Here is a 15815-nt window from a genome sequence, read left to right as displayed (position 1 = left end):
TACAATACAGAAATCGCTGCTAAGGCCCTCAAAGTCTTTAGTCAGTTTATCAGCAACTTTATTTGAATCACAGTCACACTATAGCTTACCTTTTCCTATTTCTAAAAATATGAAGAGATTATTAAGATGATGGCTACAGATTTGACTTATTAGGGATTTAACTGGAATGCACCTATATAGGGTAGCCAGATGTGTTATGTAAAATAATTGCTTTAATATCAAAGATGTAAAAAAAATGCTACTTGAAATTACTTCAGTACTTCCTAGGTTGATTGAGCAGCCAGCTTTCCTCTTGAGACATCAATGTGTTGAGGCTTACCTGAAGTTTTAAGTACAGGTACACAGATTTTAACTCTTTCGGCTCTCTGGTCATACTTATTTCAATGGTTTCTGTATTGTTTGTTCTGCTGCTAGGTATTCAGAATTTCACCTATTCACCCTTTGACCTGGTTGATAGTGGGACCATATTTTCTGTGTGTAAACTTGGAGTAGCACAGATGACTTTCTTATTTTGAGTACATTTATTTGGTAATTTTTTAAGGCAACAACCATATAGATTTCCTGTTTTGAGCCAATGTATTTGGTGAGACTTCTTTAAGGCAGTGGAAGAAGATAACAAAACTAAATCAAATGTCATCCCATGTGTGTTTTTCAGATGTCCTTTGCGCTTTAATGCAAATCATAATACTTTAAAACAATAAAATTCCACTAATTGAGACAAAATTGTTTTAAAGAAGTAATATTTTATTGACTTGTCTGAAGTTTGCCAGGTCACAAAATGAAAAAAAACCCAAACAACTAATGTAGCAAAAAGTTACGCATTAGCAATAGGAAAAACCTTCCTCCTAAAAGCCTATGATAGTTCTAGTGGAGGAAAGCGTGAAAAGACAGTACATGTTTACTCCTGGGGGTCAGTAACAACAGCAGTGGTTGAGTAGGAGAAAGGGCTGAGGAGAGCAGCGATGGTGTAGTGGCGGTGGCCGGAGTCGTTAGCAGTGAACACCACCTGGAAAAGGGAAAACTCGTGGTCATGATGAGCAACATACAGCCAAAGCACCTTTTTAACAAGTAAGCAGCACACCCCACTTCATCTGCAGAGCACTTTGCTGGTTCTGTTCAATGCTTTTACCCTTCTGAAGGGTAATGCTTCCCGTTACTTTGTGATTGCCAGTGACTGAGATATTTGTGGGATTTGGGCTAAGGTCTACAGAGAGCCTCAGCTGCGGCGAAGCTGGATGGAAACACCCACACCTGAGCCAGGCAAACTGCTTTGTGATGTGGCACAGGAGGGTAAGGGGGAGGTATCTCAAATGACCAGTAAGAAAGACAGGGGTGAAATTCCACCCAGGGAATTTAAATACAACCCCTGTGTGACGTGGCCAAACAAGGCAGGAAGCTGGAGCCCAAAGCCATTTTCTGTACTTCAGTGCCCGCTCCTGTTCTCAAGACCTTTGGTGATGGGTCAGTTTTTGCATTAAGAACCGAGTGGCTAGATGTGCCAGAACAAGGAGAGACCCTTGCCCTAAGACAATTCAAATCTGCTGCCCTTCAAATTAGTCCAATGGGACTTGGGACACACAATTCCCAGGAAAGTATTGTCACCTGTGTTAAATTCCAGCTTTCTTTAGCCTACTATTTGATCTATTTTCTAAATCATGAGACACTTTCTATAAGCGGACTAGAGAGTTCTCTCCTATGACCAAATTCTAAGCTGCTGGGACATCAGGACTGTAGGCTTCAGTTACCCTGTACACAGTCATTCCCTGAACTCTTCCCACTTCCCAGGTAGCTTGTTGGCCTGTAGGCTATTATGTCAAGGAAAAGCTTCCTCAGCCTAGCTAGAACAGTATCAGTCAGGCACTTTTAAGCACCTTCTGAGGCGTATCTCTTACAACTTCCAGACATCCAAATGGTTAGGGAATGCTTTTGAGGTTTCTTTTTTTGACCTAAATCACCCAAATGGCACATCAGACTTTGTGGACCTGGGACTCAGTAATTTGTTTTAGTCTTCCACTACAGCTCCATGAACTTGTGGTTTGAAATGTTCTACACCACCAGTAGCTGTTCCAGACTAATTAAATTGGGAAAACTTAACTTTAATGACAGATTAAGCCTGAAGAATTTAAACAGATTTTGGATGTGCTAAGTAAATGTAGTAGAATAGAGTACACAATAAATCAGTGTAGCACTGAAAACAAAGGGAGAGATAGGACATTATCACATTGTTGGCCTGCTTGTGAAATTTGAGTATCAACAAAATAGTCAATTTTCCTTTCCCGCTATGGTTATTTATTTACTTTTTTTATACCTTCTTTTTTTTTCTTTATTGTGTATTTTGGTACTGAACATCATTTAAAAAAAGGCACATCAGAAAGAATAGGTTTTTTCTGTAATTACATGTCATATTAGAATTCAGGGATTTTCATGTGACTGATGTGGGGCAAATACCTCTGATTTAAGCATAGCTTATTTCCTGTAAAATTAGGGTTTCCAAATTTCTCCATTCCTTCAGCATCAGTAAAAGCAGTCTCTTTTTCTTTTCGTTCCTTTTTTTCTTTTTCCCTTGTTTGTTTTTGTAAACACTGTCTAGTATTGAATAATGCAGCTCTTTTCAAGCAAGATTCCCCACTGGTACGAGTGGGTGAATGGGCCAGCTACACTTTGGAAGAGCTGTGTGAGCATTTGCAGGGAGGTTGGCTCCTTCCTGTGGCTTAGCTGGATATTTACTGCCTTTATTTGCCCAGTGCTGTGTGGCAGTGAACCACTTCACTGAGTGTTGCTGCTGCTTCAGTATTAGAGGGCTGTGTTTTCTCTTTCCAGCTGATGCCACTCTACACAGGCAGTGTGTACTGGTTATCAGTGTGTACTGGTTATCAAGGATATTTGCCACTACTCACATCAGCGTACTCATGGAATGCAGAAAGCCCGAGCGCCTTCCAGTAGGAGCTGGTTTCAAACTTCACCATGTACTTTCCCTCTACAAACTGTTCTTCTGTCGTGAGATCATGAATCTCCCCGTACTCTGTGGTTTTCCTGTAATGATTAAAGATCTATATAAATATGTTATACTATCATTTAGATGCTAAACAGAAACAGGCAGTGTGGAATATTAAACAGCAAGAGGTGCCAAATTCTACATTGAGCAGCCTAATCATCTGAAATAATTCCTTCCCTCTACGTAGTGCATGTTTCCATACATTGCACAGTCTGTCCTTGCTACCAACTCACCCATATACATCACAAATCAAAGCTGGCTGGTCCCTTTTTTAGTATCATGTCTAACTTGTACCCAATGTCCTCTAGAACCAAAGGTTACTGTCTTAGGAGAAGGAATGTCATGATGAGAGGCAAGATGCCAAATCTCAAAATAAAACTAAGCAGAGAAGAGAAATTTTATTGGACAATTATTTTGTTTTCCAGTTATTAGCACGGACGCTCTGGAGTTTATTCCTATACAATGATGTGATTTTATGCGACCCTTAGTGGCAATGTCTTGAAAATGCAATTTAGCATCATAAGATTTTAATAATTTGAATTACAATGCCTTGGTCAAAGAGCGGGGGCCTCTTCCAATGGGTACCATATAAATGAGCAATAGGAACTCCCAGCTCAAAGCTTATGTGCTCAGCTCAGAACAAAAAACTGTGGATGGAGAAACTCCAGTAGCAGGAAGGAAGTATAGCTGGCACTGCACCCTATTTGTTTGAAAAGGAGGCTTTTCAAGCTTTGTATGACAACTGTTTAAATATTTACATACTTAGCTCCTAAACACCATTTATCTCTTTTCTCTCCTTTTACTTAGTTTCTGATTTTTTAACCTTTTGTGTTTGTTTGTTTTTGTTTGGGTCTTTTTCGGCTGAAAATATTTATTTGATATTTATAGCACTTCATCACCACACGATTTAGTTGAAAGAAAAATGAAGAAAGCCTTGACTGGAAGAACCAGTGGAACTTTCCTGTCTTATGGCACAGAGTAACTGTCTAGGCAGAAAACAAACTTGAGGAGGATGAGAGGAAGTGGAGAAAGCAGTGACATGCTGCTTATCTGGGACAGGATCAGTGTTATTGGGCTTTTCTTCCCCAGTCTCTTTCTCCTCCTTCACCTTATTTGTAATCTTTGGTTAATGGTGGTAAATAAAAAAAGACTGAATGACAGAGCTTTTGCTTAAATTAAGAGGTAGCAGGATTTAAAATCCCATACTAATTTTAATTTTTCTTATTTGTCAAGACTGACAAAATCTCACTGGTTCAATAGAAGTGTAATCAAGTGAATCCAGGGCAGACCAAATCTGCAGAGAATCAAAGTGCTATTTGAAACAAGTATCACAGTCAGTTTGTAAAGTGTATGCATCTGTTTTCTTTTAGTTTAATTAGTAATTCCTGGTTTGATCTATATTGCTTTAATAAAAGAAGAAAGAATTCATTTGTGACTGCGCTTGAAGCTGTGAAACAGAATTACTGAGATCCTGCAGAAGTTAGCAATTCATGTACTTCTGCCTATAATCTTGATAGTCTAGATAAGCAATTAAAAGGAAAAATGGTGTCTGCCTCAAAATCTTTGTTCAGAAAAACAAATTAGTTTTAGTTTGAGAAAAGTCTGGACGGAGCTGGAATGGTGCTTTCCCTAAGGGGTAGTGCTCCAGAGTGTCACATGTTAACCATCCAGAACAGCTGGGAAACTGGAAACAAGAGCTCACTTGAAAATGCATGTCTGCTACCAGAAGTTAATGGCACTTTCTTTATTTTAATTGTTAAGTGGTAGCCACTCAATGCGACTGGTCTCACAAGGAAACCCTTCAGCATTACTGCTGCACTGACAGCCAACAGGACAGTGTGTGATTCAGAGCCTGGAGGGGATGAGCACAAGACAGAGGATGTTCAGCATTCAGCCCTGGTAGCAAAATGCTGTGATTGCTTCTGAACAGCACTTGTATTTCTGTCTGAGTGGGGGACTAAATATAATATGGTTCCTTATTCTTAACAGGATGTGGACTGCCAGCCTCTGCTGTAAGATGGATAGCTAAATTAAAAAGCTGTGCTTTGCCAGCAAAGTTACTACAGTGCCATCCCATACTGCAGTCCTCATCCTCTTTTTGACTGTCTGGACCTCAGTTGTATATTGTGGCCAGGTTAAATCTACACTGCCTGTACAATGATGAATATGAACTCTTAGGACATACTGCACTGAGATAACTGTGCTCTCAGGTGCAGACTGATGAGGAAATATCTCAGGAACATTGGCTCTTATTCTGGAGCTTAAAAAAATGAAAACAAGGAGGGTTGGGGAACCACTTCAAAATACACAGAAGTCTTTTCTTTCATGACTTGTAACCCAGGTCACATGGAAAACTGTGTTCACTGACTGCAACTCCTGAACCACATGATAAGACCTAGATTTCAAAAAACTTGTGAGGAGTGAGAAGATCAAAGCTAGTCATGGGAGGAGCTCGTATAGAATCCAAATCATGTGTTCTGCGCCCTAAACCCTTCCCCAGTATGTCTTAGCTCAAGTTATCTCTTCTTGCATACTTTAGCTAGAGTAATTTTGAAATAAGCCTCTTAATAAAGTCAGCTCCTACTATTCTAACTTCCCCACTGCCCCTTAAACACCATTACTCAAATTCAACAGTTCCTAAATACATTTGCTTAATTCCATGAAGTGTGCTTGTAAAGGAAACATAAGGAAACAAAATGGTAGAAACATAACTACAACAGACATTTGTACAAAATGTAACTTTCCCATATGTATCTGCTAGGTACTGTAACTTCAAAATGTTATTCACCTGACAGGAGTATTTACAGGTTGTGTTCCTGGATTCATTCACATTTTCAGGAGTTTTAACACAGGGAAATTCTGGCTTCCCCAAAAGAATAAAACTGTAATTGCACATGAAAACTTGGTTCGAACAACCGTCATCACCTAAAGTCAATGGTATCACTGAAAGTAGCCTTGGTTGTGATGCAAGTCAGGAAAAATGTCAAAATCTTTACCTGCAATAAAAGCTGTGATTTAATGTTCCTTCACTGCCATCACCCAGCAAAATGATTCTCACTTGCCTAGGGTTAATCTTCTCAATTTATGTTTAAGAAGATGTGATTAAATTTTCTTGAGTGTACTAACCTAAAGTGTCAGCAGAAGTTGCCTAAGAACTACAGGATTTGTCTCCATGGGCTTGTTGGGAGCAGGGTTGCAAACTGAACAAGAAAACACTATTATGCCCCAGAGGTGAGGACATTTAATAATGCCATTACATTTCTCTTGTTCTTCTGTAAACTGTATTTTGTATTAGCTGTTAAACAGTACTTGATGAAACATTTTAAATAATTTGGTTTTCTAATAATGAAAGGAATGCTCGTAGGGATAAGATGTTATCCTTGTCTCTGCTTTCCTTGAAAAAAAATGTGACACTTCTCAAGGAGCTTTGCTGTTCATTAAAGTATATAAATCCATTTTAGGAGTAATTTATTCCTAGGTTAACACTCAGCACTTGGGAGTGGAATTTGTTTTTTTTCGGTCTTGTAAATTTTTTTGCTACTTTTCAATGGGGAAAAGCATTTTTTGGTTTTCATTATATAAAAAGAAATCATTCAGATGGAGAAAAAGTTATTTCTCCTTATAGTCTTCTTCTCTGGGGTTTGTTGTTTTTCCCTGCTGTTTATGTCTAAATCAAGCTATAAAAAATCCTAATAAAAGACAGTTAAATGTACAGTTAACTCCTGTCCATTCTTGTGCTTATCATTCTGTGCTTGACTATTCTGCTGCTGCTACTGGAGACTTCTCTTGAGTTATTTAAAAATCTGATTCAACAAATTTTTGCAGTGAAAGTTAAATGTCTAAATACCTCAGCTACTTGAATTTTAGTAAACTGTTCTTCAGTTACTCATACCACTGTCACAGACTGAAGGTATTATTGTCTGACCCTCTGTGATGTCCCAAGGTATTTGTAAGGATGCTAGGTATCTGTCGGTATTAGTCTGTCATTCTAGAAAAACACATTCAGAGCTAGAGAAATGGCCTCAAACTGCTGAAATTTTGCTTCTGTGTTGTGTTACAATAGTACTCTTAAACTTTCTGGTCAAGGAGTTTCTTCCCACCAGCACATTTGATACACAGCAGAAGATGAATAATGCAATTATTATTTACATGTGTGCAGACAAAGCTTACAGAGAGGATTTTGTATGTGAGTGCTGCAAATAAAGCTCTATATCCATTGCATATGAAGATAGGTTAGTCTGGATTACCTACAAAATGCTGGTAAATAGGCTTTTTTCTTTTTCTTTCTATAGAAAGGAAAGATAATACTGAAGCTAGGAGAAAAATAAAGTATCAAAACTAGTCCCTTACAAAGATAAGATGAGCATCTGAACATATTTTTGCAATTAACATTTCAGTCACGGATAAGCTCCACTTAAATCTAACGGATTTGAGATCAGAATTCATGTGCTGTGAACACTGATAGTGTGGCATAGTGTGTCAGAACACTGATAGTGTGTCAGAAAACATATTTCTGTTTTGATCCGAGCTCCATTCCTTTAACTCCTCAATTGCTTGCCCAAGACAACTTGAAAATGACTCCAGAAGACCACACAACTTACCCAACAGCAAAGTCCTGCCAGCTTCCATCTTCAGCCTGTTTAAAAACTTTAACATTTACATCAGATGCAGGGCTTCCTCTGACTGCATCCAGCACTTTCACCATAAGAGGGCATTTGGAGTCAACAGAGCCATGGGAGACCTTAGGGAAAGGAGAAGTTCTATAGGAACTGTTCACCAAGCCTGCAAAAACCTTCTCCCAAAGAAAAGATAGATTCTAATTGCAGAATTACCATTCACTTAAAAGCAAGTTCTCTGCCAATGCTATTCAAAGTGAATTTCCAAACATCTATTTCTTAAGCAGGATATCTTAGAGCTTTATACTGATACTTTATTACACACACACGGATTGCTTGATCAATATTTAGAGTTGCTCTAAATGGCTCTATGAAAATGGTATAATGTCATACCTTTATAATATGATCACAAATATGAAAACAGCAAATTCTTTTAAGTGCAAAGTATGTTATCTAGGGAAACCAACAAAGAAATACATATGACATCCTAAGGCTGAAAGAATATCCCTCTCCTAGACTTCATTACATTATAAGGAATCCTTAGTCATACCTCAAAAATAGTTTTTAGTGCTTTAGAGAAGCACTTGTTTGGTTAAGCTGCCTCTTTATTGAGGATACGGGATGTGAGTCATGAACAGATAGAAACAAAGCAAAATAAAAGGTCACACCACCTAGATCCCTGACCCTTCCATAATACCTTAAAAGAGATGGGTAAATTACAAGAAAAGAAAAAAGTTTTAAGTATTCTGAAGAATACTATAAAAAGACCCCAGAAATAGCATTCTGACAAAGCCCAATGGTTACAGAATTTCATGGATGAGGAGGATGCTAGTCATCTAGAAAATCTAGATTATCATTCTTGTAATGATTGAGTTTGAAAACAAAGAAACTCACCAGTGGTGCAGCTTCAGAGAAAAATACCAGTCCAGCTAAGAAAACAAAGAGCACAGACTGAAAGGCCATTCTGCTTGCTGTTAGTGAGCCTTGGTGCCAGCAGCCAGGAGCTGAGGGGATTTGGGATTTTATAGCCAATCCAACAACAAAACAGGCTGCTTATTGGGTGCCCATATGACTCCAAAACTGCTGATTCCGATTATTTGCTTAGTAAATAGCCCAATCCTAGAGTCAGTCCATTGCTTCATGGCACTGCCATTGAAGTCAATGGAAGGACTGCAGGATCACTAGAGAAAAGAAAATAAGTAACGGACACAAACATGACCCTTGCCTGGGGAGATTACACTCATAGAAAGCCCTCCACAAAATAACACAAATGACCTTTGTTTGCCCAGAAATCCAACTAGTTCTAGGAGAATTTCTTTATCTTACCTTCAGGTTGGGCATGATAATGCCTCAATGCTTTCTCTGCACCTGCCCCATGTTTCTTCTCAGTATACCCAGTTCTTTCTGAGGATCAGATCCCACATAGGGATGCAGACTCAGTACATGGGTGATGGAGTTTGTTCATTGCCTGGCTCAAGCAGTGCTGGATTTCCAATCAGTCTCCCTGCTTGTTGGAAAGGAGCAATGTCTCTGTTTTGAGACACAACTTAAATGGTATCTGACACAATCTGTCACCCACAACAAGCTTCTAATTATTCATCTTGCCCAACCTTCAGGTAGACATTGAGGTCTCTTAGTCACTGAGGAAAGACTTGTAGAGAGCTGTCCCCCTGGGAAGCTAAAGGTCTCAGGAAAATGAAATGAGTCCTCTCCAGCACCATGTACCCCAAAAGGAGCCAAGGCAGCCAGCAAAGACTGGTAGCTTTTGCTAACATCTGGCTAAGGTTCCAGTTGCCAAACCTTTATTTTGCTGGGAATGTTATTGTTACACGTATGTTTGTACATTTCTACATTTGTATGTGTACAAATGTGCATTTCAGAGGTTTTTCAGGGGTGCACTCAGCCCCACCCTAAGCTGGGACAAGTCATCTGGGGGAGTTGGCATGGTATAGCTAATTTTGTTCAGGTGCATCACATAAACTGTCCATACTGTACCTTGTGCTAGTTGAGAGACAAAGAAACTGCCCTGTTTAGCAGTTCCTTTTCTCCATATCCTAAACAACCCTGAATCTACACTTTTCAGGAGCTGGCACTCATTTTTTACTGATTTCACAGTATTCTAACAAAAAGCAGTTTTCTTGACTAGGATTGTGATGGAAGTCTTAGAGAGAAATCACGGCTGGTATTCTCCAGAGACTTTCATGCCTTCGGGCTGCTTTAGGCAGTTTTTCTCCCTAGGCAAAGTTGATTTTTGAGAAAAAAATCTATAATACAGTAATCTCCTGCACTGGGATCAAAGTGCCCTTTGTCCTTACAGCAAAGCAGGCTGATACGTAGGTAACATTCTACACACATTTTGCCTGCATGTAAAAGTCAGTGCAAGGTGCTCAGCAGTAACAAACCATGCTGCAATCTAATGCTTGGGGCTTATATTCAAATCTTGGAAAGTTAAATGCTGCTCCTAGATCTGTGCAACAACATATCACCTCATAATTTTGTTCTCATTATTTGTGAATATTTCTCTGAAGCAATGAAGCTTTGTATGTCTGTATTCTAGGGCAAGTAGGCTGTCCTGTGTTTTGCTGTCAGTGGTTCTGCAAGGAGATAATGCTGAGGAGCTAATTATATTGGCACTTGGCTGCATGAGAAATTGCTCTCCTATGGGAAAATTACTTTAAAAAACCCAATTTTCTTCCAGGTTTTCCTACAAAGTAGCAGTTTCTGAAAAATCAGGTCTACAGGGATAGTACATTTCAGCTGTCCATATTGTCTTGTTTCCCTCTTTTATAACATTGATTGACCTTTTGGTAGCTGCTTCTTAGAGTGAATAAGCATGAAAAATTCTAACCCCAATATGATTTTTATTCATTGTCCTCCATTTACTGTCTTTTTCAGCTCTCAACATCCCATACATAACATCCCATACATAACATCCCAGACAGGGATTCTTTGACTACTAGCAGGGACTCCAGTTTGAGTGCAAAATTAGACTTTGTGTTTTTGTGAATCTCCATTCACACATTTTGCACACAACTAGATCATTTCTATAAGTTCTAAGATACAGGTGGACTCGGTGAGAAGGCAGAAAAAGAGTCTCTACTACATCTCATCTCTGATCATGAAGCATCCAGAATTTATACAGAATTCTATTAAAATCCATGCAGACCTAATTTAAAATTACTACAGCCTAGTGAAAGCAAAGCTAGGTTCATCTTCCCACTTCCACTGTCAGACTCAACTTAGTACCACAATGTGGTAATATTTTCCATAACATGGATGTGAAGGATCAGGGATTTGGAACAGCCGGTGGAGAAGGATGGCTCTCCCTTGGTAGAAAGCCAAAATATGATTGTGGGAGGGGAAAGGAGAAAGAGGGTGGATAACTGCTGAGCATCCAGCAGGTGCTGATTGACTGTTGTCTGTCTGCTGTTAAACGTTCTTAAACATTTTCTGTGCAACGGGTTTCTGAAACTTATGTACTGAATAGCTTATCCCAGATACAAAATAAGAGAAGCTGAAATGAAAAGAGGCTGAGCTCTGAGATGTAAGTGGGGCTGGCAAACTCTAGGCCTTCTGAAGGAGGAGGCGAGCTGCTATGAAGAGCTGGAAATAGGGCAGCTCCCAGAGACTGCTAGCAGGGTACATGCCCCAGGAAACATGGTGCAACACAGAGCCTTAGCACAGAGCAGTAACATGAATTCTCTTTTGTGAAAAAAGAGTAAACTGAGTTACTGAAAATTCAACAGAAAGAGATATTTAGGGATCCTGGTGTGGAAGAAGCTTCAGGGTAACATAGCTAAAACAAAGATAGTATGAGGCTATATAGTGCAAGCATCTGGGGTCTAGGGGACTCCTGAAACCCAGAAGAAGGGGTGCTCACCCAGCATACAGGGTTTTTAGGGTGTTGGAGAAGAGAATGGCCAAGAGTCCCTGGTGCACCAAGTAACGTCAGCTTTATGGAATCAAAAAAGTGTGAGACCCCCAGTGATGGAAAAATTTTGTTAATCTTCAAATATGTGAATGCTTTGAGGCTTATCTGAATTCCAAATCAATTGAAGTTCATCTCTGAAGAATTAGGATTAATGCCTATTTCTAATGAAAGTGTGTTCCCTGCTTGGAATCGTTAGAGTGTTCAGGTCAAGAGCAAACATGTCCTATGGCTAATACTCTTGTTTATGTCAAGGATTTTTCCCACTGTGCTATGGTATTTTTCTCTCTCTTCTATGTAGTCTCACACACTTAGGCTTGTTTTACACAGATAATCTCCTTATTCTCTGCAGCATTCCCTTCTATTTGACTTCATTTAGAAAGCCAACTGCTTCTACATAGCAAAATGCTCAGACAGGCTGGAATACCTGACTTTGACCATAAAAACCTGTAAGCTTCTCCCGTGACATTGGAATGAAAGGGCCTGATAGATGGTAAGCCATTCAGTAATCTGGATAGAATTCCCAAACTCCCCGTTTGAATAATTAATGAATTCCTGGGCTCGGAAAAAATCCTTTCTATAATATAGAGACCTGAATGTGACACCTTTTTTCACTTCTCTGGAGTAACATTCCATAGGGACTTACAGGAAAAGACCTGAGATTTACTTCTCAAAGGAGTTCACATAAATTTTCTAGGTGAAAAAAGAGTCAAGAACTTTGTGAGTTTTACTTCAGGTGTCTTCTAGCTCAGTTGATGTGGCAGAGCTCTGGCACTTAAGGAGAGTGCTCAATGCAGTAACTGCTTGAAGCCAGTGAGAAATCTTCTGTTGCTTTCACTATTTGCTAATTATATAACATCCCCCCTCTCTACAAAGCCAGGGATAATGCTTTTCTAATTAATAAATGTGCTCAGGGAGGTTCATGTTTGAGCTTGAATTTCAATCTGTAAAGAATGGTATTAAAAACTGTGGCATTCTAGGTATGCGTGGTGTTTGCCTGTTTATCAGCCTTTTTCATTTTAATTTTTGCTGAGGAGTATGTCTGTATTTTGAGTTTTAATGGTCATTATCAGATTTTCACAGGACTAACACTGCCCAGTTATTTGGAAGGAAGGAAACACTACTGATCTTATGCAGAAAAAGAAGGAAAACATCCTTATTTTGTATCTTAAATCAAATCCAGTTACTTCAAAAGTGAGGAGGTGGATACTGTTAGCAAACAATTTTGAAGACAGATGGGTTGGGTTGGTCTTGAGGTATAAAATCACAGGGTTTTTTATAATTTCCAAGGTTGTGTCCAAAGAGCATCCTGGGACATAGCTCAAAGTCCAAACAAAGAGACATATAAATAGATGATTCTTGCTTTAGGGCATTTGTAATGTATTAATTCACCTGGCACCTGCTCATCTCAGTAGGCTCTGAAGCATTTAAACTCCAAGGTCAGTGGGCACTGATCATTACTTTTTCATTAGCTACCCCTATAGGTCTTGTGATCTCTCAAAAGCAAACTTCTGTTATTCAACTTTAATATGTATTCATGTCTACATACTAATCTATCAGTCTAGACAAGTGATTTTAAAAAAACCAAACCTAATTCAGTTTACGTACAAAGCTAACTGAATATGATATCCTTGTGCCAGACTTAATATTTCCTGTGTTTGAAAGATGCTGGAACTTGCCATGAGATCAATGCTTTTAAAGGTCAATAATAAATAATAATAAATAATAAATATCTATTTATTAGTAAAATGATTATGTGGTTTATATTTTAAATTTAGCTTTTGTGCCATTCTTACAGGAAGACATGCACAATAAATCTACAGCATGATGCAAATGTTCCAATAGCAAAAGGAAACCTCAACACAGGTCACTATTTTCCTGGGGTCTTGGTTAGGCCATTTTGGGAGTGTATTTTATTTTTAAGTGAATTTCCATCAATTATCCGTTTGTTCTCAGTGGACTGCAGATATCAAATGATTAATTAGACCACATATGACAATCAAAATCTTCCTCTAGCAATAATGACCAAAAGAGGTTCTGTAGGGTTAAACTATAATCTTTTCTTAGGTTATATATATTTGCTAAGCTATTGCAGTTATGTACTTTGTTCATCATCTTGCTGTTTAAGATTGTAAAATGCTGAGTCTAGGGCACTTCATTCTGGTACCTAAATACAAATAGGTGTGAGGAAATGCCTGTTTTTCTGTCATGCAGGGCCACCTGAGCAGGGTCTTGAAAAGCTTCTGCAAATTTGCACAGGGCCAAATTAGCCATTGGTTAATGTCTTTTGAATTACTCAAGTCTCTGTTTAGTGGAGATCATTGTAGATACAAGTTGATTGCCACGTGGACTCACATGAATGCAGCTTCCATGCGAACTATGGCTGGTGTGCCTGTGGGTGCCTTTGCACTCTGTCATGTGCCCTGACCCACTCAGACCACATCTCCCTCCTGTCCATCTGTCCCACCTTGTAATAAGATCCCCATCTGCCCTGCAATAAAATCCCCCGGGCGTGCTGTTGAGTGGGAAGTTACCAAGTGTCAGTGACAGGGACACATTTATGCCTTTCTTTCTATTAATTGAACTGGTGCCTGCTTCCTGCCAAAAGCTCTGAGGAAATGCTACACTAATCATTTTATCTCATAAACAGAGTTCCTCTATCCACCATAGGCTTCACTCAACTTTGGCATCAGCTTCCAAGCACATTTACCAGTGTCACAGTGAAAAAACACAATGAATGCCTCATGAAAATGGATCTGAAAGGAAACAGCCTTGTATCTTGTAAGGGATAAAAAGAAAAAGGTATTTCACAAGATAAGGGACAGAACAGATCATGACCCTATGTACAATGCATTAATAACATCTATCTATCCTTCTGTATTTTTTTTTTCTTTTTGTTCTTCTTCAGATTTTAAAGACAAGAATAGAGTATACTACAGCATTTCTGGGAGAAAAACCCAATGGCGAGACTAATTTGTAATGTGGAACCAGCAAAAGAAAAGTGCTAATAGCTGTTTTAGACAAGCCACTGCTCATAGTTTTTTCTAGCTTTCTGAGCCAAAAGCTCTTGCTGGTTCTGCCTGTAGCAGATGTGAGAGCTAGCTCTGTGACCCAGGTAGGAAATACTGGGTGAAGGCATACTAAACAAAGCAGGAGTATCTTTGGAGTAGTGCTTCTCAGCATGTTACCCAGACACTGAGCTGTACAGACAAAAATGAATCACACGCTTTGAAATGCAGTGGGGTATGTGAGTCAACAGGAGATTAACTGGCTGTTATTCCTTGGTATATTGTAAAGGAAAAATCTTGCTTGTGTATGTAAATTCACAAACTGTCCAGAGTCCTTTCTGCACGAACTGCTGTGTGCCCCTACATAGTGGCAAATACAGGTCACTGCTTAAATGGATGGACCAAGGCAACGTGTATCTACTTTTCCATGATTGAGCCTCTGTGGTTATATCCCCCTTTACCTACTGCCAGCCAAGCTAGGGGACTGAATTCCAATCATGTAACAGATACATGCTCAGGTCTACAGGGTGCAAGCTTGTGAATAAGTCAATGCAACACTTGCTGCAGATAAAAATAGCAATTTCTTTTCTCACTATCTCTGAACTAGGTTCAGAACACCTCCTGTACCAGAAAAATAAAATAAATATCAGCTGAGCCTATTGCTTAGCTGTATTTATGACTCTTGTGCCACTGTTCTAGATCTACAGTCACCACCACAGCTGTTACAGAATCTGCTTTTTGCAGTTAAAGTGCATTTTATCCCTGCCTTGTGTTTGTGTATATTCTTTCTGGGGAGCCTTTAGCTTCTCTTTCTTGGCCTGCAGAGCTTATAGGCCCCCACATACCACTGCTGAGAAACTGTTCAGCATCTGGACTATTCACAAATTTTTCTGCCTTTGTCAATAATCGTAGCAAAGCAGAGGCTGTTGTGTCTTTTAGACAAACTCAAGCAGAACAACCACCATCTTATTCAACAGACCTCTATGTGTCATGCAGTTTGTAGTGTGCAGGGGATCCAGTAGCTGGCTTACAGCAGCCAGTTATGTCCCTGCTAGAGTTAGGAAAAATTATTATTGCCTGTAGTCAGGTCCAAGCAGGAGGAAGTTTGAGTTTCTCACTCCCAACAGCTTGCTTGTCCTGGAGTCCACATAGTGATTTTAAGCATTTTGGAAAAAACCCCACTCTACAAGGGGAGTGATCCACAGTGCTGGATGAGGATGGAGCTATTGGGGAATTATTCTCACTCCTCACTCTCATGAGGCGTGGAG

At 39.3% G+C, this 15815-nt stretch overlaps 1 protein-coding gene across 1 annotated transcript; it reads right to left on the bottom strand.

Moving 5' to 3' along the window:
• Window positions 1-723: 723 nt before the first annotated feature.
• TTR (transthyretin) lies at window positions 724-8680 on the bottom strand. The gene is made up of 4 exons (XM_005418293.2): window positions 8506-8680; window positions 7597-7736; window positions 2898-3033; window positions 724-1006 (listed from the first exon to the last, which is right to left on the bottom strand). Exons 1-4 carry the CDS (start codon window positions 8572-8574, stop codon window positions 899-901), a joined length of 453 nt encoding a protein of 150 aa, XP_005418350.1. The 5' UTR covers window positions 8575-8680; the 3' UTR covers window positions 724-898.
• Window positions 8681-15815: the final 7135 nt, after the last annotated feature.

This window comes from Geospiza fortis, unplaced genomic scaffold (assembly GCF_000277835.1).
Source record: "Geospiza fortis unplaced genomic scaffold, GeoFor_1.0 scaffold53, whole genome shotgun sequence".
NCBI lineage: Eukaryota > Metazoa > Chordata > Aves > Passeriformes > Thraupidae > Geospiza > Geospiza fortis.
This window is presented reverse-complemented; position numbering and strand designations above follow the sequence as displayed.